Genomic DNA, 24,991 nt, shown 5'->3' on the forward strand with positions numbered 1-24,991 from the left:
TGGTGAGCTACAAATCCCAGTTGGTGATGCCAACTGGGGTCGATCCGCAACCCGCAGCGCCACATCTGTGCACACATGGGTCATGATTCGGCGCTTCTGCGCATGCACAAATCATGATTTAGCACTTCTGCGCATATGCAAGCGCAAAAACCCAGACGTAACCCATTCCGGTACTTCCGGGTTTGGCGCAGTGCGCAACCCAAAATCGCGCAACCTGAAGCGTCTGTAACCCAAGGTATGACTGTATGTGGAGGGCCACAGGTTACTCAGCCCGGGACTATGTAATAAAGATCTCTGTGTTTGTCACATCCTTGAAACATCACTACGGCAACCCTTCAACCCTCCTTTTAAAAGCACAAGGAAAGTCGTCCTCTGAGCAAATTTGTACTGGCCAAAGTCAGTCTACATGGACAGAATGTCAACTAGGACAGCAGGAACCAAATTCAAATAATATCTCAGCCACCTAGCTTTGCGGCGGTCACTGTCTGCCAGCCTAAGGTAACTTACAAGGTTTTTATGAAGGTACAGTTGAGGAGCGAGGAGTTACGCATGATGCTCTGATCTCATTTGACAAAGTCATCATGTAGATCTTGGCTGAGATCTAATTACTGTTACAGAACCAAAGTGGGGGTGTCCCTCCTAAACACTAAAACTAATAAATGCTAGGATTTGGGATTATTTGTGATATGAAGAGAGAATATAAGCTGCAGAGGAATTTTTGAGCTGCCTTACGCAAACCAGCCTGGCTGGTAGAGGGAAGAGCAGATCAGTTAGCATTACAATAGAGAGCCACTGAGGGTTGTCAACAACTCCTTGTCCCAGGTGTGACCAGAGACCAGAGACCAGGAACTGCCCTGGGGGAGGGCAAGGGGCTTCTGGGAAGAAGAAGGGAGAGATCCATCTTGGCCAGGCAGAAGGAAGGACTGCCTGCAATGCTTGGGGCCATGCTGTGAGATCTGGACCCCCTCCATGAAGACTGAGGGTGTTAAATAGGCAAATAAACTCTATTTCTTAAAGCACGACAGCCTCCACCATGTCTTCTATTCTCCAAAGGGACACAGACCCTGTGTGGGTGCCTGAGATCCCATGTGCTCTTCCCACAGCTTGGCAGAGAGAGGGACCAGCGCTGGTCTTTTGTAACATTACTTTCGGTGAGCCCAAGGACACCAGGGAGCTGGAAGAGCTGCAGAAAAGCGCTGGAACAAATCCGAAAGAGAGGATATGATGGAGATCTATGAAGTTATCCATGATGTAAAAAAAGTGGGTAGAGGGAATTTTACTCCCCCTCCCATGATACTAGAATCTGGGGCCATCCAATGAGATTGAATGGTGGAAAACAGAATGGTACTGTGGAATGAAAATGTGGCGAAGACCATTAACTTAGATGCTTTTAAAGGGGATTCATGGGGGAAAGATGGAGGGCACAAGGAGAAGGGGACGACAGAGGACGAGATGGTTGGACAGTGTTCTCGAAGCTACCAGCATGAGTTTGACCAAACTGTGGGAGGCAGTGGAAGACTGCCTGGCGTGCTCTGGTCCATGGGGTCACGAAGAGTTGGACAACTAAATGACTAAACAACAACAAAGTTTTGATGGCTATATGGTACCTTCAAGTTCAGAAGCAGAATGGATTTCATCAATAATAGTGATAATATTGCTTATTACCAGCAATAAACTCGGTTGTATGCTTTGAGACCAAAGACACTTTGGTTTGTTCCAGCTTCCCAAGCACACACACCATGATGTGGCAGAGTCCTGAGTCATCTACAACAAGGATATCTGCTAGAGTCTTTTTTTAAAAGAAAAGCTTTGAGAAACACAATTTAATAATCCAATTTGCTGTTTTTACAAAAGCAATTTTGCTTCTCTTTATTTGGCCCGCAGGCTAAATGTTCCTTGAACGCTAACAAGTCTAACGAATCAATTGTGTCTACTTCAGGCAACCAGATACTCACAAAAATGTTAATCATATTTCATTAGTTTTACACAGATGAGTTCGTTCTAAATAACTGTGATTTGTTAATTCTAAATATTGATTCAGATATCAGGTTAATTAAATTAAAGCAGTCGGCTGTAATTTAGTCTTTCTGAAAATGAACGTATGATCCAGAGGTCAAAAGATTGCATCTAGACATGAATTAGTATATCTATAGATATCCTAATTCATATGTATAGATGCACTTTTCCTAAGACAAAGTACCACTGCAGAGTATCAGAAACAATAATGAAGGCAGAATCCAGTAGAGAACCTCTACCCAAAAATCCTATTGAAATGAATGAAGCAAGGTATATCCTGCACTACAACACATCCATTTCATGTCCATGCTAGATCGCACCCTTTTTAGCAGCTCCGATGCCAGAGATCTCTTCTAGAGGACAGCTATTTCATCTAGTCATTCCATTCATGCTTTGGAATAAGTGTGCTTTCCTTCAAAGACTATAAGCCACGACAAGTGCGACACTCTCAAGGTTACGGACAGATAAAAGTGCTTTTCTAAATCACATGTTTGCATACGGCTGCAACGTGTGACCTATATGCAGAGGTCTGCGGTAGATACCCTCTGTTTTAAAACCATGTTCGGTTCACAAAGGGAAAACGGCACATGTTCCACCAGGCAGCTAAAATGCACTCTATGTGGGGCTACCTTTGAATGTGACCTGGAAACTACAACTAATCCAGAATGCAGCAGCTAGACTGGTGACTGGGAGTGGCCGCCGAGACCACATAACACCGGTCCTGAAAGACCTACATTGGCTCCCAGTACGTTTCCGAGCACAATTCCAAGTGTTGGTGCTGACCTTTAAAGCCCTAAACGGCCTCAGCCCAGTATACCTGAAGGAGCATCTCCACCCCCATCGTTCAGCCCAGACACTGAGGTCCAGCACCAAGAGCCTTCTGGCGGTTCCCTCACTGCAAGAAGTGAGGTTACAGGTAACCAGGCAGAGGGCCTTCTCTGTAGTGGTGCCTGCCCTGTGGAACGCCCTCCCAACAGATGTCAAGAAAATAAACAACTATCTGAGTTTTAGAAGACATCTGAAGGCAGCCCTGTTTAGGGAAGTTTTTAATGTTTGATGTTTTATTGTGTTTTTAATATTCTGTTGGGAGCTGCCCAGAGTGGCTGGGAAGGCCCAGCTAGATGGGCGGGGTATAAGTACAGTAATAAATTATTATTATTATTATTATTATTATACCAGTAACATCTTTTTCTGCACACCCACTCACCTCTTTTAGGTTTAGAAGAGTTCGGTGATCCTCAACAGCAAGCTCAATGCACTGTGAGTAGGGTTGCCATATTTCATATTTTCAAATGTGAAAATATGTAAAGTTGTTGAGCTTTCCTTTCTCTTTTTGAGCTATTTTTAATGAAAACCGCCAAAATCTACACTTACAACATAGGCTGCCATATGTTCAGGACATTTCAGCAATTTCCACCCGGACACTGTTCCTGATGGCCAAATCCTGGCTACGCCCAGGAAATTCTGAATGTATGGCAACCCTTACTTATCCCTAACAAATGGCCACAGGTACTTGTGGCAGATGGTGCCATTTTGCATATTTAAGAACTGGAACTTAGGGAGCTGTGTTTCACAGATCAAATCAGAAGAATCTTTATTTGCATTAGCCACTAGCCATAGCAATAAAATAAAATAAAATGTACTGAAGATAGAGGTAAAAACTTAAACTATACAAAATACATGTTGGAGGTTTACATCAATAATCACACTGTTTGCTATTAGTATATAATGGGGGGAAATATACCGTATATAACTGAAGCTGATTCAGAAATTCTAGCTGAAGATACCTAGAGACTATAAGGGACCACTGTCCACCCTTTCTGTCCCAGGATTTGGGGACTGGTGAGACCTGTGTCTGTGCTTTAATATGACTTGTGTGAGGACAACTGCTGAGATATGCTGGGTTCATGGTTAAATCTGTCTATTCCTGCTCAATTTGTGTCCTAAATTCTATTCATGGGAACAGTCAGTTACTAACCATTCAGAGGTTCTGTGTGCACTTGATTTGTAACAATAAATCATACTGAGAGGTCATGGGGTTGCAAGTAAGCACTCGGATGGACCGTGGGAATGCTAGTAAATTTCCTGATGTCCAAGCACTGCTTGAATTATATGCCTGTGCTTTAAGGGCCTCTCTGAAGGCCAGAGGAAATGGACCCCACAGGCTCCCATGAAAGCAAAAAAGGTTCGTATTCCAGCATGGAAAATCTCCCCCTGTAGTTCATCAATAGCTGGAAGACCCATTGCTCTCTCTGTGAGCCATCCATTGCAGTTAACTGCCACTTAGGCTGCAATTCTGCACACTTCCCTGGGAGCAATTCCTACTGAACTCAATGTGATTTACAAGGGTTGCTGAGAAGGATGGGCAATGTTGCTGGAGAGAACGTGGGGAGCTGAAAGGAGGAAGTGGGTCTGGTGGATGCATTGTGAATATATCAGTGCCCCCTGCAGACTATGAGAGTAATTGCAGGCTCCTTGTAGAGTGGACAAAAGCTTTAAAAGACATTTCCCTTCCCCAGTGTTTATTTCTTAGGGTCAGTGCTTTTTTTTCTGGGGGGACACAGGGGTATGCATACACCTAAAGATTTTGTGAATCTTTGTACTTTTGTCCATTTACTGTACTTATTTTTCCCTACTTGAACTATAAAATGTTGATTTTCTTGAGTCAAAATGAGAGCACCCTAAACATTTTTTTAAAAGAAAAAAAGCACTGCTTAGAGTCCATATAAAAAACCGGGTCAGTGGATATGTGTGCCAAGATTCATACTTGTAACCCAAAGTACATGTTTTTAGGCTTGAGCACACAAGACAAGAGTACACATTTGTCACTTTTCTGCTCCTGCAGAGGCGTTGCTTACAATTTTTTTTAAAAAAATGTTTAGTGTGGGTCAATGTAACAGCATGACAAGTTTTCTCCTTCTGTCCCCAAATGCAGAAAGCTAAAATTATTAGATTTCAGGCTTAACCATTCCACTAAATAGCCTGATGGAACATTATATAGATGAAACTGGTTAAATGCCTGGATCCTATAGCTTGTACACATCTGCTGCATAATTTGCCTGGACCATTTCATATCAACTGGTCATACATGAGTGCAGAAGTAATGGGCAACTGATGTATGGACTTCTGATTATACGGGAGGGCTCATAAGCCCTATGTTGTGGCACGCAGCAATCTGGTTTGCTGGCATGAAATAGGCTCTAAAATATACAAATAATTAAGTGTAGGAACTTAAGATTTCTAAGCCCTACCACAACAACTATCTCTATCTCTATCTCTATCTCTATCTATATGCACAGTGCTTTCCCCCCCTAAAAAATGTTTAGGGGTACTCTCATTTTCCTACTCATATTGAAATACTGCCCCTCAATGAGGCCAAACTTAGATTCACAAAATGTTTAGAGGTATGCGTATCCCCAGAAAAAAGCACCGTATATGCACAAAGGAAAAATAAATTACAGGGACAAGCATTAAATGTGAAAAATATATTGCCCAAGTCACCAAATCTGTTGTTGCATATTTTCTCAATGCCACAAAGTGAACACTTTCTCTCCTGTGGCTAGTGATTCATTTTGCTTCCGGCAACCCACTGGCCCACAAGCAGGAAAAGTATCTCCACATGGAAAATAGGTGGAAACAAAAATTTATTGGTATCGAAACAATAATTAATAAGGAATGTCAGAAAGAAGAAGGAGCTGCCAAAACTGATTCCAGGCACAAGTCTTTCCTACTGTGTAAAATGTATTCACCTGGTGGGTTATACATTTAAATCCTGATTTTTATGTATTCGCCTTCCTTAGTCTATGCAGGAAGCAGACAACAGGGGATAAGGCAATAGTTCATTTTGTGAATGGGTGTTGAAGTGTTACATACAGCTATGTAACTGGCTATTGAGCTCCCTGAAGAGGCCAGGCTAGTTTTCCCCAAACAGTATTTGTACATGCCTATAGGCTCACGTATTGTTATGTATTTTTTATTCTTCTGGTGTTCCAATTGTCTGCTGGCAAATATTGTTTAATAATCTGACAACTAATTTACTGCAGTATTTCATGGATAATAATTTTAGCCTAACCTTTTTGGGGGCTGCATTGTCTGTATGCAAGTATGTGGTACAGTGGCCAAGGAAACTTTATAATTGTTGAAGGAAGTCATCGAATGATAGTTTGCTTGTTCCATGCTTGAGTCAATGTTCATCTATTGCTGTTTGTGCTAGTACTGTTAGTTTTAGTTTGTAACTGGTTTAAAAGGGAAAACACCATAGGTAAAATTAAAGAAGAATTCCCTGGGTCCAGATTTGGGACAAGTGAGAAAGACCCAGCAGAGATTTAAAATAACAAAACATGCAGCAATGTAAAGTGTAGAAATATTGGCTGTTAGACCTTTAAAATAGACCCTTCTAAGTTCTTTCCAATATTCTCCACTTCTCTTAACATGGAAAGAGGCCACATGTTTGATTAACTTAAGAATGGTTTACTTACAAACTCTTCAAAGGTCAGATTCATGTGCTTTTCCACACAACAGCAAGAAAAGACAGGAAGTGAGGGACTGTGACCTAGGTAAGCCTGGCATGACAGCTTACTCTATTGTCTTAACCCCTTCATGTATTAATTAGAGATAAGCATGTTGATTATATGTGGCTGATTTACCCCACAAGTATCACATCCATTTTATTTCCATTTCTTTTTGAGGCATTCCCTGCTCGTTTATACTAGCTTGAGCATTACCTGGCCTCCTATGATTTATTCCAAGTTCTTCACATGCATTTGTAATGCATTTATATTGAGGGCAAAATGGAGAATGGAGGAAAACAAACTGAAATCAAATCCAACAACGAAAGGTCGACAGCCAAGTTTGGGTGTGCAATGTCAAAATAAATAATGAATTTCATAAGCACCTTACAAGTTCACACACACACACACACACAGAGAGAGAGAGAGAGAGAGAGAAAGCCACAAGCTATAATTAAAAGCAAGCAGCTTGATGCATCTCTAGAGAAATCACATGCTTTTAACTTTATTGTATTGTATATGTTGTGAGCCACCTCGTTGTATCTTGTGAAACAGCTCTTTCATAAAATATAGCAATGAGGCTTACAACATATAAGATGCAATGAAATCTGTCTATAAATGCCTAGAAAACACAGTTAAAAACATCAGTAGACAGTGGTGGGTTTAAAGAAAAATTTGTATTGTGAAGGCCTGTCTAAACAGTGCAGTTTTTGGAAAACGTTTGAGAGAAGGAAAGGGTGGTTTCTGCCAAGGCTGTATTCTAATCCTAAACATATTTGCTGGGGGGAAAGAGCCCCATTTATTGCAGCTGACTTTCCTTCCAAGTAAGGAACTGTTCGGTTTTGCCCCCCAATGTTATCTATTTATGAAGCATCACTGAAGAGGCTGGAACCAATTAGAATGGTTATTTGGTTGCTCATCTATGCCCATGAGCTCTGGGATGATAACCCGACACTCGTCTTATCTGGATTGCTATATTTTAGATAGCAAAATCATCTCCTTTCCATGTTCCAGACTCTTGCAAGGAGGAAGTTCTCCTCCACGCTCTTGTCTTCCTTTTTTGCTGCTCTCTTATATTTCACGACCCCTGAGCTAATCCCGCTATTGTTCCTATTAGCAAGTTTAAGCAGGCAAACTTCAAACAGGCTAGCAGTGGGTCACGAGGTTTAATGGGCACATAGATAATCATCTAAATTACATTTCTAGGGCTGATGGACCAGACAGGCTTAGAGGGTAACTTTACCAGCTTTCACTGTTAATCAGCAAGGATTGTGTGTCTCAGTGTGTATCTGCCTTCGCCTGCCTCCTGAAGGGCTGGGCCATTGGGGCTGATTAACAAAGGCAGCTGCATTAGCTTTCCTCTCGCGCTGAAGTTCGTTCAGGAGGCCCAAACGACATGAAAGGCAAAGGCGACCACAGCTCAAGCGCCAAGCGCTCATCACTGTGAAATTATCCACCCTCCGCTTGCAAGATTACGATCGTCAGCAAAACAGTTGTTGCCAATTTTCACAATCTGTTAACACTTCGAAACTTGCCTACTGACTGATCCTCTTTCACCTCGATTGTGCATCTCATCGAGGGAAAAGTGCAGCAAGCTACTTCACATTGTCCGCCGAGTTCGAAAGTGATGGCTTCAGACAGGCTCAAAGGGTTTCGGTGACTGTGTGCTCTAATTAATCGGGCTTCGTTTCAAGGCAGAAGGACTCAACCAAGCAAGAAAGGTTGGGTGAGTGAAATTAATACTCACAAGCACATTTGCTTCTTGCAAACATGAGGCCTTTAAAAATGAGGGGGAAACACACCACAAAATGACCTTGTTACTTCAGAAATCCAGACCCACCAAGTGTCCCTATTTTCCAGGGACAGTCCCGAATTTACAGAAGCCGTCCGGGTTTCTGATTTGATCCCAGAATGTCCCGCTTTTCCTATTTTCATCGGATAAATGTTGGAGGGTATGGCAGGACACCCCTATTTTCACTGGAGAACGGATGAAGGGTATGAAAATCCCAATCTCTAGATCTGAATATTGTGTGAACAGTGAACGGTGTGAACAATTCTATGATTCTAAGCATCGAACCAGGAAGTTCAGGAAGGTACCTTTAATAATAAATAAATAAAATACTGTAATGCAAACAGTAATTTCAGTTGACCTGTTGTGGGTTTGAAAAAAATTATTATTGCAGCATTATTTTAGCAAGAAGCAGGATCCTTGTCACTGCATCTATTTCCCTTAAACTGTTAAAGATGCAGCTACTCTGTTTAAGGTTAGAAACTGGGATGCAAGAAACAGTACCATCATCTACATATGTTGACAAATTCTACATTCGAATTCACATTTCAAATTCATTTCAAACATAGCCCTGTAGGAGCACAAGAAGATTCCTGCTGGGTCAAAGCCAAAGCTCATACAGTCCAGAATTCAGTTGACTTCGTAGGCTATGATGCTCTATAGTATAAGCACAAAAGAAAGAGCAGGAGGAGGCCAGGAAGATTAGAAGACATTCATGAGAAATAACTGAATTGTTGCAAGCGGCCCAACATAGCCAGGACTCCGCCATAACGAGGAATGAGGTCATAGCTAATTATAAGTGCCTCATCCTTGTGAGGAGAACAGATGAGGAAAGGCTAAAAGCCATACACAAAAAAGGAGCTTAAAGAGAATTTAAATTAGCTAAGTGACACACAGAGTTAATCCTTCCTCAGCCTGCTGCCCATTAATGAAAATAGTCTGCTGATGTCATTTCATTCATTTGCGACCCAACTGCAAAAACAGACTCCGCATTCTGAAAGTCTGAGCTTTCAGGGCTGGGGTAGGTTTACAGCAAAATGGGCAAAAGTAGACGAGGAAACCTACTTGGGAAACCAGGCTGCCCCCTTCTTATAAATATTTCAAGGAACGAACAAAAGCAACAAGGAAAATATTTCAGATCAATTGTTGGGCGACTCCTTGCCTAGCTTCATACATGGCTTTTATTTAATGGATTTTGAACCACTTTAAACTGTATCCATGGCCTCTATTTGGAGACAAAATGATGCACTTGTTGGGCGATTTGAAAAGCATATCTAAGGCAAGCAGTGCCATTTGGCTGAAAGGAACCATTTTGGAGAAGCAATACATCAGCCGTGAGCATTATTAGGGATAACCTCCTGGTTTGGACAACCCATGGCCCTCCTGTTCTTGCTGGGCTTCGACTCCTATCCATCTCAGCCAGTATGGCCAAGAGTTAGGCATCGTGGGAGTTATACTCCCAACATCTTGAAGGTCATAAATTGCCCAGTCTTGTTCTACTCTCTGCAAGGACTGCCACATCTCCCTTCTGTGGGATATAATCCATTGGTGCAGTCAAATGCAACATTCCTTATTTCCCTAGAGTGGGCACAGGCAGGGGGACATCCAGTCAGGGTAACTTCCTGTTCCACTGGTCTGGAGTTTTCCTCTCCCTGCATGTGACCTGGGAGATAGGCATGGCTCTGGCTGACTCCATAAAAGAGCAGAGTCATGCAGCCATTTTTCTGAGTCTGTTTAGTCTTTCTATTGTCTTGATTCTAGCAGTTTTGTCTTGTCTTCTTGTTTCGTTGATCTTTTGCTGCCATGCTGCTCTCTTGCAGCCATTTTGTATTCCTAATGTCATTTTACTGTCTGCTGGCTCTCAGCCAGCAGCACACAAGTTCAGTCTCCATATGAGATTAACTCACGGTTTCTTTGTGTAACTACCAAGTAAAGCCTGCCTTTCAGGGATCATATCGTGAACTAAAATGTGAGTAAACCTTTTGTTACTTTACTCAGAAAGACTCTCGTGTCTTTATTCTTTTAGGAGGGATAAAAGGGGACACCAGGAAATAATCTTAACTAAAAGATTCAAACGAATCTGCAAACTGGCTTCCAGCTATATTGATGGGAATCTACTCTGCTACATCACTTATTAGCATAAGTGAAGGAAGGATAATACTTATTCAATATATCCTTTCCTTGTGTCTTTCACATTCCACACCTTGCCCTTATCCTTTTTGTGTTCCTCATTCCTGAGTGTCTCATGCCATGATTTTCAGAGGAAGGCAATGACGTTTAATGTCCTGAAGGCATTATGCAACTCAACTGCTTCATTTCTTCTTGGAAGAACACAGTGTTCTAGTGATCTTTAAGAGGAGCCTACTGGACCTGTTTGTTCACAGGTCCACCTAGGTCAGCATCCTATTTTTACCAGTGGCCAGTCATGTGGATCCAGGAATCCTACAAAGGTTGATGCCCACCCTCAATGTATGTTCCCCTGAACATTTAGACGTATACAGCCTCTGAGCAGTATTGGTCTTCATCCATCTCGATGCACTTCTGCAATTCTTTTTAAAAGCCAACTAAGCAAGGAGCCATCTCCACATCCTGTATCAGTGTGACTTCTACATAAGAATCACATGTACAAGTTACAGGACATGTGTGGGATTTTTGGAGTGCTGCTAACCAGGTGAATTTGATGCCTTTATAAGGGTGGTTCCCTTTCAGCCATTCAGCATTTGCGGAATAAACTTAAGATATTTCCAGAATGCTCAAAAGGGACCAATGTGGTGTTCTTCCCTGGTGGTGGGATAGCTAAACATACTTTTACTGTGCCCAAAAATGAGCTACAGTAATGGCACACAATGGCTACACAAGAGGATACTAAGATTCCACCTACCTTGCCAACTAATTAGAGAAGGGACAGAAAATGGCACATATCAATTTAGAAGGCACTGGAGCAGAGAAAGAGAAGTGTGCACTTTTTTGTTAATTAATGGGGACACTTAATTTTTATTTTATTTTATTATTATTTTTAAGGGCTATAATCAGTTATTCAGTGATGCGGGCCTAGAAAAACAACAACAACGCTTATATGGGTTTCTTAAGCGTAGCATTTTTATTATATTACTTGCCTAAACTAGTGACTATAGGTTGTATTCAATCAAGTCATACTCAAAGCAGACCCATTGATATCAATAGATTTCATTGGGTCTACTCTAACTTAATTGGACGATTCAGAATCTGGTTTTGGAGACCACTCTACTGAGGATAAATTTAATATTTGCAACATGTGAAGAGAATTGCAAGATAATTGCGCAAGCCTTTCCAATCTGTGTACTTCAATATCTCCTTTTATGTGCCTCTTACACAGCTACTACAAAGTTATTTGAAATACGATGCTGGAAATGTGGAGCCGAAGTTGTAATCGCATTTTTTCTTTCTTCCTGAGACAGAAACACACATTTTAAACATAGTCCTTTCAATCCAAAGGAAACCCAGCATAAACCCTACAGCCACCTCTTAATTTGCAGGGAACCCTCCTACAAGCCGGTCTAATGCAAACAATGGGAAACCCGTGCTTCTTAAAATGCCATCGTAGGCTCAACAGTTTATCCCCCGACTAATTTGCTTTTAATGAGGATATTATGGGCACTGTAAGAAAGAGAAATAACAATAATTTGGTGCTCTTAAGGGCTGTTCAGCTTTGGAACTGCACACTTCTCCGCTGAATAGCCTTGAACTTAATCCAGGATTACTCAAATGCATGAGAATTGCTGGCAGACTGGAAACAACATCCCTTGCTCTGCCTTTGTGTTGCAGCCTTCATCACGGTATCGGCTTGCAGTGAAACTTGAATATCCTAACGGGATTAGACATGAAAGAGAAGAGACTCAGGATTGGGCTTTCAACTGAAACCCCGCTGTGAGAAAGACCACGCCACTGTCTTTGACCTTTTCCTTCCTATGCATGAGCCCAGTTGTGCCTAGCCGAGGGTCTAAAGAAGACCCCGTCCCTTTGCTCTCTGTTTATCCTTTTGCTCCTAGAACAGGTGTCTGGTTACTAAAGAGAAAAGGCATGGAAGCCTCTGATCTCTGGCACAGGCAAAGCCCGCCAGCATGAGTAATGTGCTTCAGAACTGGAGAAAGAAATAAAGACACCGTCACTACAATATTCAAGCTATGGGGAAATTCTCGTGTGCAAACAGCACCTTATTTGCCTGCTCCTTCTCTAAACTCTAAAAGCAATCATTAGACACGCTAATGATATATAATGAATAGGATGGCTTGTTCCCGGAAAGGCTGCCTTCCTTAGAATTAATACAAATACTGGCCAGGGTCCAAGGATCTAGCTCAGGCACACCCAAATGCCTGGGCCTGCCCCGCGGGAGTTTTGGCTTTCCGCCTTTAAATAGCAGGCTGCTGTGGTGCATCGCAAACTGCTTTGGGAATTCCTTCATTTTCAAAGCGGTTTGCAGTGTCTCGTGGGGGCCTGCTGCTCACAAGACGCAAGCTCAAAGGTCCCCTGGGTACATGGAAATAGAAAGATGTTTGAAGCGGCATGCCGCACGCTCACAATTTGCACAGGCGTTCCTGTTGTTCGCCCGAAAGGCCTTAAGTCCGGACTGCTATAACACAATTTGAACTGAAGCAACGTTTGGACATTGAAGTACCGTATTTTTCGCTCTATAAGACGCACCAGACCACAAGACGCACCTAGTTTTTGGAGGAGGAAAACAAGAAAAAAATAAATCTGAATCTCAGAAGCCAGAACAGCAAGAGTGATCGCTGTGCTGTGAAAGCAGCGATCCCTCTTGCTCTTCTGGCTTCTGGGATAGCTGTGCAGCCTGTATTCGCTCCATAAGACGCACACACGTTTCCCCTTACTTTTTAGGAGGGAAAAAGTGAGTCTTATAGAGCAAAAAATACGGTATATGTATTAACCAAAAGTCAATCACTTTCATAAAATGGCTAGTAAGGTGACGCCTTCCCTCCGGCCTCTCTTATGGTTTCACCTGCACAGTGAGCGAGTTTTGAAGAAATGGCACAAGAATCTGCCTTGTATCAAGTCGGACCATTAGAACATAAGAAGAGGCTCCTGGATCAGGCCAATGGCTCATCTAGTTCAGCATCCTGTTCTGACAGTGGTCTGCTTGGACTACTGCAATGCGCTCTACGTGGGGCTACCTTTGAAGGTGACCCGGAAACTACAACTAATCCAGAATGCGGCAGCTAGACTGGTGACTGGGAGTGGCCGCCGAGACCACATAACACCAGTCCTGAAAGACCTACATTGGCTCCCAGTACATTTCCGAGCACAATTCAAAGTGTTGGTGCTGACCTTTAAAGCCCTAAATACACTCGGCCATGTATACCTGAAGGAGCTTCTCCACCCCCATCGTTCAGCCCAGACACTGAGATCCAGCGCTGAGGGCATTCTGGCGGATCCATCACTGTGAGATGTGAGGTTACAGGGAACAAGGCAGAGGGCCTTCTCTGTAGTGGTGCCCGCCCTGTGGAACGCCCTCCCATCAAATGTCAAAGAAATAAACAACTATCTGACTTTTAGAAAACATCTGTTTAGGGAAGTTTTTAATGTTTGATGTTTTATCGTGTTTTTAATATTCTGTTGGGAGCTGCGCAGAGTGGCTGGGAAAACCCACCCATATCATAGCTCTCAACCGTCCCTTATTTGGCGGGAAAGTCCCGTATCCAAGCGCCATGTCCCGCTGCTGTCCCTTATTGATGATGTCCCTTAAATTTCCCGGGTTTCAAAGGAAGCAGCTCCTCTCCCTCCCTGTCTGCCGGCCAGGGAGGATAGAGGCTCCAACTGTGTTGCTTGGCTGCGTTGCTCACCCAATAAGGAGTCTAAGAATGACTGGGGGGTGGAGCTTGCATGCTTTGTGCCGATCAAATCAGCTGCATTGCCTGGGGACTCGCCTTTGCTCAGCACTTCCCAGCAGAGAGGTGACGGTGGTTTTCCTTGCTGCATCCCCTTTGCTGGGTTGCTGCGCTGTAGGGACCACCACTTGAGGCTTCGTTTCGCTGCTGGCTGGGCTTTCTGCCTTTGGCTCGGAGGGGCTCAGAAGTTGAACATACCTGTGTTCGGAAAATCCCTTATTTTGGCTGCTGATCCCTTATTTTTGAGGCTGCTGGTCCCTTATTTTCAAATCCTTAAGTTGACAGCTATGAGCCAGATGGGTGGGGCATAAATTATTTATTTATTAATTATTATTATTATTATTATTATTATTAACCTGGAACTGTTTGGAATTCTATGATTCTATGATCGGTTGCAAATTACATGCCCTACTGTTGCAGTATGGACAGACATAATAGGGACTATCCAAGCACGGAATCATCCACATGCACTTGGGAGCTGCTTTTGCGGACTTGCAAAATTAGGAAGCCTCTGAAGCAGTTTGGAACTGAGAAATGTGGCCCAGGAAGAAGAAGAAAGGATTGACAGAAACTGCAGAGGCAAGTGAAAACATGTGATCCACAGACAATATATTACATTATATAATATATTATATTAAACATTATTATATGATTCCTTTGCTGCAGAAGAATGCCTGAAGCGACAAGGGTTGTACATGAGAAATTACTACTACTATTCCACAAAATCAAACCGTACCTGCACAAAGCCACACACCATAAAGTCGTCAAACAATGGCAAGCTTGGGCGGTCTTCTCGGTAAATGATGATTTTGTACATGCTCACAACCTCGTGGAGTGATTGAGATCTATCTGTTACCAGGATATTTATTCTGTTTATTCCTAGTCCAAGAGGGTAATTTGCAACACTGTTGAAAAAAGCACAATAGCAAAAAAATATCAGTGAAAAGTAGAGCAACCTGTGCACTTTATAGCTTCTCATCAGAGGCCATAAAAACTTTTAAGTTTTTTTTTTAGGATTACAGTGGTGCCTCGCAAGACGAAAAGAATCCGTTCCGCGGGTCTTTTCGTCTTGCGGTTTTTTCGGCTTGCGAAGCAAGCCCATTGACGGAGTAGCGCTATTAGCGCTATTGACATTTTAAGGGCTAAAAACGGCTTTTTAACGCTTGGGAGATTAGCGGTTTTGCTGCTAAAATGCTTTTAGCAGCTTAGCGATTCAAAATAAGGGGTTTTGGAGCGGGGAAAAAATTCATTTTTTCCCCCGTCATTTTTCGTCTTGCGAAGCAAGCCCATAGGGAAATTCGTCTTGCGAAGTGCCTCTGCAAACGGAAAACCCTTTCGTCTTGCAGGTTTTCCATCTTGCGAGGCATTCGTCTTGTGGGGCACCACTGTATAGATGAACTGAAGGTTTATCTGATGGCATGCAACTTTGACTTTCTGCCCCCTGTTCTCATTAACATTCCCAATGCTCTTTCAGCTCTATATGTCTGGATTTGAGATCTCCATGGTTTTCAGCAGAGAGGTTTATTTAAGTTCCTAAAACACAGGTGTAGAGCATATTTTGGTTCCTACCTTTAGCAATCTGCATGATTTCACTACAAAGCATTGTTCATGTTACTGAATGAGCATACATGTACATAATGGAGAGGAAGAGCATGGCAGCAAGCCCCATTCCCCAATCTACGCGTCCACAACCAGTTCTGACCCAATTGGACATGGGTACAAGTCTACAGCGTGATGAAAACTGGGCTCATTATTGCATAGCTGGGAACCTTGTTTCTGGAGGGCTCTGGGCTATGTACACAGTGTACCTGTTCTGCAACTTGTACATGCATAGGGATTGTAGAGTCATTAACATACCCAGGTCAAAGCCTGCTGCAGCAAATCTGCATACACATCAAGTCATAGGTAAAAAAAGGTAAAGGACCCCCAGACAGTTAAGTCCAGTGAAAGGTGACTATGGGGTTGCAGTGCTCATCTCGCTTTCAGGCGAAGGGAGCCGGCATTTGTCCACAGACAGATTTCTGGGTCATGTGGCAACATTACTAAACTGCTTCTGGTGCAACAGAACACTGTGACGCATGGAAACGCCATTTACCTTCCCGCCGCAATGGTACCTATTTATCTGCTTGCACTGGCGTGCATTCGAACTGCTAGGTTGGCAGGAGCTGGGACAGAGCAATGGAAGCTCACTCCGTCGCAGGGATTCGAATCACCAACCTACTGATCGGCAAGCGCAAGAGGCTCAGTGGTTTAGACCACAGCGCCATCCACGTCCCTATACATCAAGTCATATGAAGAGCACCATAGCATCAGGGCCAATTTATTGGAGCAAACTGCTTAAAGAGGCGTCTTAGAAACTGCTTCACCTGACAAATCTTCCATGTGAAGCAGCAAGCTCTTCTCCATGTGAACTACCAAACCAGTTAGGGATGGTATGGAGAAATCTGCTACTGCAGGCCTTCCTAAGAGGCAAGACTATTGAGTGATAGACAACTAAGTCATAGTTGGAGCAGATCCACTGAAATCAATCTCCTTATGTCCATTAAAGTTGATGAGTCTCATCTCACTTGGATTTCACCCACATTGTCTTATCTCTAGGATTTGTATCTTTGTGTTTTAATTCCATGTCTCTTGAATAATAGCCCACTCTCCCAAATACCTTGGTCCGTTCTTCTCATCCAGATGGACTTCACAGCGACAGTTTGCAGGTTCTGCTCTAATCTTTATTGTCACCACATCAAATGGGACTTCAGAGTAGTATTCTTTGATCTTTGGGTCAAAATTAGGATTTAAATCCAAATGTGGATTGGTGAAGATCTGCTTGATATGAGGTAGAGAATCTTTATCTGTTACAAAAAGGGAAATCAATTTTTTAAATAAGCAGTTGGACATTATCAATGGCTTGACTCCTTATTCTTGGCCAAATTCTATTCCCTTCTGTCAGGCTTCCCCTCCCCCCTTTTTCATATGAAAGTGGATAAAAAAATCAGGTTTTACATACAGTCATACCTTGGATCCTGAACGCCTTGCGAGTTTTGGTTCCTGAATACCGCCAACCCGGAAGTGATTGTTCTGGTTTGCGAATGTTCTTTGGAACCTGAATGTTGACATGGCTTCCAATTGGCTGCAGGAGGTTCCCGCAGCCAATCAGAAACCATGCCTTGGTTTCCGAATGTTCTGGAAATCGAACGGATTTCCGGAACTGATTCCACTCGACTTTCAAGGTACAGTGGTGCCTCACAAGACGAAAAGAATCCGTTCCGCGGGTCTTTTCGTCTTGCGGTTTTTTCGTCTTGCGAAGCAAGCCCATTGACGGATTAGCGCTATTGACAATTTAAGGGCTAAAAACGGCTTTTTAAGGCTTGGGGGATTAGCGGTTTTGCTGCTAAAATGCTTTTAGCAGCTTAGCGCTTCAGGAAAAGGCGTTTTGGAGCGGAAAAAAAATTCAAAATTTTTCGTCATTTTTCATCTTGCGAAGCAAGCCCATAGGGAAATTCGTCTTGCGAAGCGCCTCTGCAGACGGAAAACCCTTTCGTCTTGCAGGTTTTCCATCTTGCGAGGCATTCGTCTTGCGGGGCACCACTGTACCACTGTAATCCAAACTGTTTCTGATGGGCAGTTCTATGGTTCTTCCCCAAGCACCACATGTAGTAAAATCTTTGAACAATTAATATGGATTAGAGTGGTAAAAGATCTTCCCACAGATTAACTGAAACATTTGTGAGGGTAATGAGAGGGAAAATGTGGCTAATGATGGCAGTCTTGAAAATGAATCAATTTGCAAGGTAGTTACCATATTGGAAGAAGGAGACTGAAAGTAGATGATGTTTTGTTTCCTTATAGGTCTATAAATCCACCATTAGTGTTTCTCAGTGCCTAAATATTTATTTTACCCAAGCAACTAGTGAAAGCAAAAATCATCCTCCAAAAAGTGGAGTTATATGAATACAGCGTGCAATTTTGTTGAATGAGCGCCACCTATTGCCAAAATCTTAGGTTTGACTTACCGTGACTGCAGTGTATTTCTTTAGCCAGATTTAAAAAACGCAAACCTAGAGGATAAACAAACACAATTCAGGATGGTTTGTGATACCTCTACTACATACGTCTGCATCTGAGAAGAAATAAAAATGTCATAGGGTTGCCGTATTTCAAACAATGAAAACCTAGAGGGGGGAAAAGGTTGTGGAGCTGTTTTGGCAAAATCAACATTTTTGAGCTACTTTCATGGAAAATCAGCAAAAACGGCTGCCATACATCCAGATTTTCCCAGATGTTTTCCCCCCTGGACTGCAGTATTCCAGATATGTCCGGGATGTATTGCAACCCTAAAATATCATGGCAAATGACTCTGCCAGTATCTGCAGAACTACCATGTCAGTTATAAAACAATTCTGATAATCACGGCCAAAAGCCACAGAGAGACCAATATGATAGAAAAGGACAAGTACAGTGGTACCTTGGGTTTCAGGTTAAGAACGGACCTCCAGAACGAATTAAGTTCTTAACCCGAGGTACCACTGTACTTTCCCTAAACGTATTCTAAGAAGCCTTAGAGGGAATAAATGGACAGCCTTATTCAAAGAGGGAAGAAAAGCACTGCGTAGGGGCCATTTTAGAGGCAGGGGAGATAGAATGCTGAAGTAGGGACTCATGTAATAACATCGCAAGCACCACCCAAAGTGTGTTCACGGCTCCAGCACAGTCACATTTCCCACACTAAATAACCAAGAATGGTCAGGATGGAATCTGTATTTATGACAACACTCAAGCAATTGCTTTTAAGCCCCGTCTTGTGCCCAATAAGCACAGGACACCTTTGCCCGGCAGTGCTGTGGCCCATAGATTGCAGCAATATACCGGGCAAGGTTTTTTGCCCAGTATCTTCTCTGTGTGATGGGCTCATGGGAAAAAGCTGTCCCATGAGCCCTTGCTGCAGCAGGGAGGGGAAAGCCTATACAGTGTTACCTCGGGTTAAGAACTTAATTGGTTCTGGAGGTACGTTCTTAAACTGAAACTGTTCTTAACCTGAGGTACCACTTTAGCTAATGGGGCCTCCCACTGCCGCCACTGCACAATTTTTGTTCTCATCCTGAAGCAAAGTTCATAACCCGAGGTACTATTTCTGGGTTAGCAGAGTGTGTAAGCTGAAGCGTATGTAACCTGAAGCATCTGTAACCCGAGGTACCACTGTATAAGACTGCTTTCCTTGGAGCTCACAGCCATTTTGCTTTGAGAGCTTCCTGCCCACCCACCCTTGGGTTAGAGCCTTCACTGAGCAGTTTTGGGTCGCTGGTTGACAGGGCCAGAAATGATTTCCCCCCCCCCCAAGCTGATTGGCACTTGGTTGGGGGGTTTTCCGCCTTTCCCTCAGTGAAATTATGGCTTTCCTTTGTTAGGCAGAAAAACATTGTACGAGGGCGGAAATGGCATTGGGCAGGATCAACAAAGTATGGGGGGCCCCCATAAGGGACCTGAGAGGAGGATTGACCACAGCAAACCCAAAAGTGGGTTCTGTATCTGCCTGGTTGGAATCTGCACCCTGGTCCCCCAGTGAGACCTTGCTTGCTTGCACCACGGCAAGGTTCAACCCTGGCTGACTCCCGTCGTACAGGTTTGGGGCAATCCAAACAAGAAAGAAGATTCCACCTAAACATTAGGAAGAACTTCCTGACAGTAAGAGCTGTTCGACAGTGGAATTTGCTGCCAAGGAGTGTGGTGGAGTCTCCTTCTTTGGAGGTCTTTAAGCAGAGGCTTGACAACCATATGTCAGGAGTGCTCTGATGGTGTTTCCTGCTTGGCAGGGGGTTGGACTCGATGGCCCTTGTGGTCTATTCCAACTCTATAATTCTATGATTCAAACCCAACGGAACCATTCCAGTAACCTGGGGCTTGTGGAATGATCAACTAACTATCCTGGGACCCAATGCCATGCCAACCCTTGCCCTGCCTGCTGCTGTCAATAAAGATTTGGCCTGATTTTATGCCAGCACCATTGTACAGTCTGGTTATTTTGCTGTTCTCATGGGTCACATAATGCACCTGCCTGGGCAAATGGAAATCTCCTTGAGGCAATTTTACTTGGCTGCTTCAGTTTGAATACATGGCCTTCATATTGCTCTGCCCATAAGTGATCCCCCGCCCTCCCACAAATAGAATGAGAGAGAGAATACAAACTTTATTACCTTCATGTTTTTCTCTAATTGCAGAAGATCTGGTTTTCATGCCGCCCTTCTCTGAGTAACCAGTCCTAATGAGGAAAAAGCAGAGAGATTTCTAAACTAACAAGTGCAAGGAAAGAAAACATCTGCATACAACACTAGTGTGAGGTTTCTTCCCCACCCCCTTACTCCACCCCCCCCCAGCACTTTCCTTTCACTAGAATTCTTTTGGTAACTGCTGACATTAATAAAATGGAAGAAGCTAATCTGGAATCGTAAAGGAACCCATAAAGGAACTAGAGCTTGCCCTTTGTAGATGGTCTTTGCTTCAATAATCTTTATAGGGAAAGATAATATAATTTAATCTAGCATGGGTCATATATATTTTTCATGGCATTCCATTAATAAGGGTTTAAAAATTCATTCAGTGAAAAGTTTCCATTGCATACGCAAAATGACATTTGCTGGTTTTTGCCAGGGGCTTGACTTTCCCTACAGTGTTGGGACAAAAAAAAGTTGTCATCATCATGTTCTGCTTGTGAGTTTCTAAAATATTTGAATGCTGGGCAGCATGATCAAATTCTGCTACGCAATTCTGATGACCTTAATCACTGCTACTGATAAATGATTCATAAAGGTAAAGGTAAAGGTACCCCTGCCCGTACGGGCCAGTCTTGACAGACTCTAGGGTTGTGCGCCCATCTCACTCAAGAGGCCGGGGGCCAGCGCTGTCCGGAGACACTTCCGGGTCACGTGGCCAGCGTGACATCGCTGCTCTGGCGAGCCAGAGCCGCATACGGAAACGCCGTTTACCTTCCCGCCAGTAAGCGGTCCCTATTTATCTACTTGCCCCCGGGGGTGCTTTCGAACTGCTAGGTTGGCAGGCGCTGGGACCGAACAACGGGAGCGCACCCCGCCGCGGGGATTCGAACCGCCGACCTTTGGATCGGCAAGCCCTAGGCGCTGAGGCTTTTACCCACAGTGCCACCCGCGTCCCAAATGATTCATAGAAGCAAACAAATAAAGTTCCCTAGGAGGGACTTGCTGCTGTGCAACCCCCACTCAATTCAACAGGACTTGTAGGAGAGGTTTGTATACACTCAGCTGATGCAAACGGAGGCTGTATGGTGACTGTATCTGTGCCCATTATTCCCTTGGCACTGGTTCTCCCAAGGTGCTCATGCAACTGTTTATTTTTTTTATTATTATTATCAGGGATGTGGATGGCGCTGTGGTCTAAACCACCGAGCCTCTTGGGCTTGCTGATCAGAATGTTGGCGGTTCAAATCCCCGCAGCAGGGTGAGCTCCCGTTGCTCCATCCCAGCCAGTGCAAGTAGAAAAATAGGTACCACTGTGGCAGGAAGGTAAATGCCATTTCTGTGCACTATGGTTTCCATCATGGTGTTCTGTTGTGCCAGAAGCAGTTTAGTCCTGCTGGCCACATGACCCAGAAAGCTGTCTGCGGACCAACGCCGGCTCCCTCGGCCTGAAGCAAGATGAGGTCTGTACACCATAGTCACTTCTGACTGGACAACCACCCAGGGGTCATTTACATCATCATCATCATCATCATTATATACCACCCTCCATCAATAGATCTCAGGGCAGTTCACAGTATAAAAATACAAGATAAAAACACAAAATAAGAACAAGTGTTGCTTAAAAATTTGCTTTCTTCTTCTTCTTCTTCTTCTTCTTCTTCTTCTTCTTCTTCCCCGCTGGGTTTCCCCAACAACTCTGGGCAACTTTTAGCACATATAAACACATGCTTTTAAATTCTCACCTAAGGCTTGACCATTTGGTTTTCATCCAAGGCACATTTCTGGAATCCTTGTTTTGCCTGTGGAAAAAGAGTAAATAATTCTTAAAAGTGCTTGATTCATAGTGCTAGAAGTATAAGGACTGAACAGGAACATCTTTGCGTTGCCCAGTTGCAAAGAAACATTGGTCTAATATTAGAAATGTGATTTACAGAACCAAATCACATGGATCCTAGGGCATTCTTCTTGTCTTACACATATACTATAGACATTATCAATAATTGCTATCTTATAGGAGTGAGCTGCATTCCTTTGTGGGTAATAAGCCAAAGCCAAATGTGGTCATGACCACTCTACTTCCTGATTTCACACACAAACCCATCCCCCACTACAATGTGAATTGTGGGAAAACTGCTCGTTCACTCTAACGGGAGATATTATTCACAAATAACCCAGAGATGCATTTTAAATGAAAGGACACATTCTACTCATGTAAAAACACGCTGATTACTGGATATTGCTATATACAGTGGTGCCTCGCAAGACGAAATTAATTCATTCTGCGAGTTTTTTCGTCTTGTGAATTTTTCGTCTTGCGAAGCACAGTTTCCCATAGGAAATGCATTGACGGTTTCCCATAGGAATGCATTGACAGTTTTAAGAAAAAGGCGCAAGACGTTTTCGTCTTGCAAAGCAAGCCCATAGGGAAATTCGTCTTGCAAAGCAACTCAAAAAACAAAAAACTCTTTCGTCCTGCGAGTTTTTCATCTTGCGAGGCATTCGTCTTGTGAGGTACCACTGTAATGGGTGAGTGTATCTGGCTGTTAACTAGAAATGGTTTCAAGCTACCCAGGGATAGCTGTGCGCAGGATTCCTGGGATTGCAGGGGGCTGAACCAGATGCTGAGCAAGACATTGGACCTGCGACCCACAGCTATGAGAGAAAGCCAAATGAGGTTCCTCCTAGCAAATAGGGACAAGAACGTTACTGCCCCAGTGGCTTCCTTTTTAACCTCCATCTTATCCGAAAGGGTTCTTAATGAATCATGTCTCTAGGGCAGGGGTCAGCAATCTTTTTCAGCAGGGGGCTGGTCCACTGTCTCTCAGACCTTGTGGGGGGGCCAGACTAATTTTTTTTGGGGGGGGGGAATAATGAATGAATTCCTATGACCCACAAATAACCCAGAGATGTATTTTAAATGAAAGGACACATTCTACTCATGTAAAAACACGCTGATTCCCGGATGGTCCGCAGGCCAGATTTAGAAGGCGATTGAACTGGATCCGGCCCCTGGGCCTTAGTTTGCCTACTCCTGCTCTAGGGAATAGATAGGGTGAAGCAGAACAATTGAGGACCTTGTGATCCTCGACAGTCTCACTCCTGTCCATTTTAAATTTATCCTAGTGTTTTGAAATGTTTTAATGCCAAGAAAGGTATTTGTATTTATAATTGACTAGATGACCCTAGGGGTCCTTTCAAACTGTATGATTTGATGCAATGAAGTGTGCCATTGCAGAAGTCCGAAGGGTTGTCATCTTTTCATGGAATCAATCTCCAAACCCAGAAATAGGATCAAATTGCCACCTTACCCCTTTGGAAGGTTGGCACTTGGTACTTTGTTAATGACGTGCAACTGTTCAAGTAAATTTGAAAGGAGCCAATGCAAAGCCAGGATCGAGCCAAGTTTTTCCCCCGGATTCACCATACGATAAAGGTCATGCATCAAAAAATGGGTCTTGGGAACAGTGGAGGGGAACAGCTGAAAGGAAAAAAAGTGAATGTGGATCAGATTAGTAAAGACATGCAGTTGATTTATAGTTGTAGAAATATTTATAGACTGCTTAATCATAAAACTCAACAACAACAACAACATTACTTATACCCCACCCATCTGGCCAGGCCTCCCCAGCCACTCTGGACGGCTTCCAACAGAACATTAAAAACACAATAAAACCATCAAACACTAAAAACTTCCCTAAACGGGGCTGCCTTCAGATGTCTTCTAAAAGTCAGATAGTTGTTTATGTAGTGTACATAGTTTAATTACCAATAAACCAGTTAAAGCCACAAGCTGTTTACGTAAATAATTATCAATAGAACGCAAAATCGGTAAATCTTTTAAAGCAAATGTAGCTAACTAAATTATACAACTGTGTAGGTTGAAATAAAAAATCAGCTGGCATAAAAAATGATAGTGAGAGTGCCTGTTTAATGTCAATGGGCAGGGAGGTCGAAATGATAGGTGCCGTCACACTAAAATATTTAATTCAACATTATGCGGCCCTTGTGAAATTATAAGTACACGCTGATAAGTCTTTGTATCTCTTACTCGTTAAATAAAAATAAGACATATTTCCCCCTATTTTCTTTCTTCCTGCTCTGGTGAATAAAAATCGTATCAAAGGTATGTGGGGAAATGTTCGCATTGACAAAGAAGACTTGCTATAATACAAACCCACAAATGTTGGCTTACCACTTCGTATTGTCCTAGATTCTGCAGCTCTTTTACAAAATTGATCAGTGGGTTTAGTTCTTCTAAAGTTAGACAATGGTCAGATTCCTTTGGGAGATGCTCTTGCTGTGAAAGGAAAGCAGAAGATCATAGGAAGTAGGGGAAGCCTTAGGTCCTAAGGCAAATTAGTGTTCTGAGGCAGACAGCTCTCTGCTACTGGCACCCTGACCAATAAAAAGCTTTATCACTTGAATCTGTCGGTTTTATAAACTTGTCCTTTGCTGGCAAACAGCTAGAAGATGGACACATGCCTAATGACCACAACATCCAGAAGAAATCCACCTTGCATTGCCTCACTGGACAGCTCCATAATAATACTTTTAAGGACCAACACATATTTCAAACACACAACTTTCCCCCTA

At 43.2% G+C, this 24,991-nt stretch overlaps 1 protein-coding gene and 1 long non-coding RNA gene across 2 annotated transcripts in view; one reads left to right on the plus strand and one right to left on the minus strand.

Annotated features, from left to right (window-relative positions):
• CPED1 (cadherin like and PC-esterase domain containing 1) overlaps positions 1-24,991 on the minus strand; it is a gene marked incomplete at its 5' end in the record, with an annotated part of 114,069 nt that overhangs the window by 32,734 nt on the left and 56,344 nt on the right. Inside the window, 7 exons of the mRNA XM_083399502.1 lie at positions 14,932-15,100; positions 16,855-17,041; positions 18,203-18,247; positions 20,381-20,445; positions 22,141-22,197; positions 23,707-23,876; positions 24,591-24,695. Coding sequence (XP_083255628.1) covers positions 14,932-15,100; positions 16,855-17,041; positions 18,203-18,247; positions 20,381-20,445; positions 22,141-22,197; positions 23,707-23,876; positions 24,591-24,695 — 798 coding nt within the window. The remainder of the gene's footprint in view (positions 1-14,931; positions 15,101-16,854; positions 17,042-18,202; positions 18,248-20,380; positions 20,446-22,140; positions 22,198-23,706; positions 23,877-24,590; positions 24,696-24,991) is intronic.
• Positions 71-12,468, plus strand: LOC310658334. The gene is made up of 3 exons (XR_014502244.1): positions 71-498; positions 3,233-3,276; positions 12,118-12,468. It is a non-coding gene; the product is annotated as an uncharacterized lncRNA (long non-coding RNA).

The sequence above is a fragment of the Podarcis tiliguerta genome, assembly GCF_965153285.1.
Source record: "Podarcis tiliguerta genome assembly, chromosome: 10".
NCBI classification, from domain to species: domain Eukaryota; kingdom Metazoa; phylum Chordata; class Lepidosauria; order Squamata; family Lacertidae; genus Podarcis; species Podarcis tiliguerta.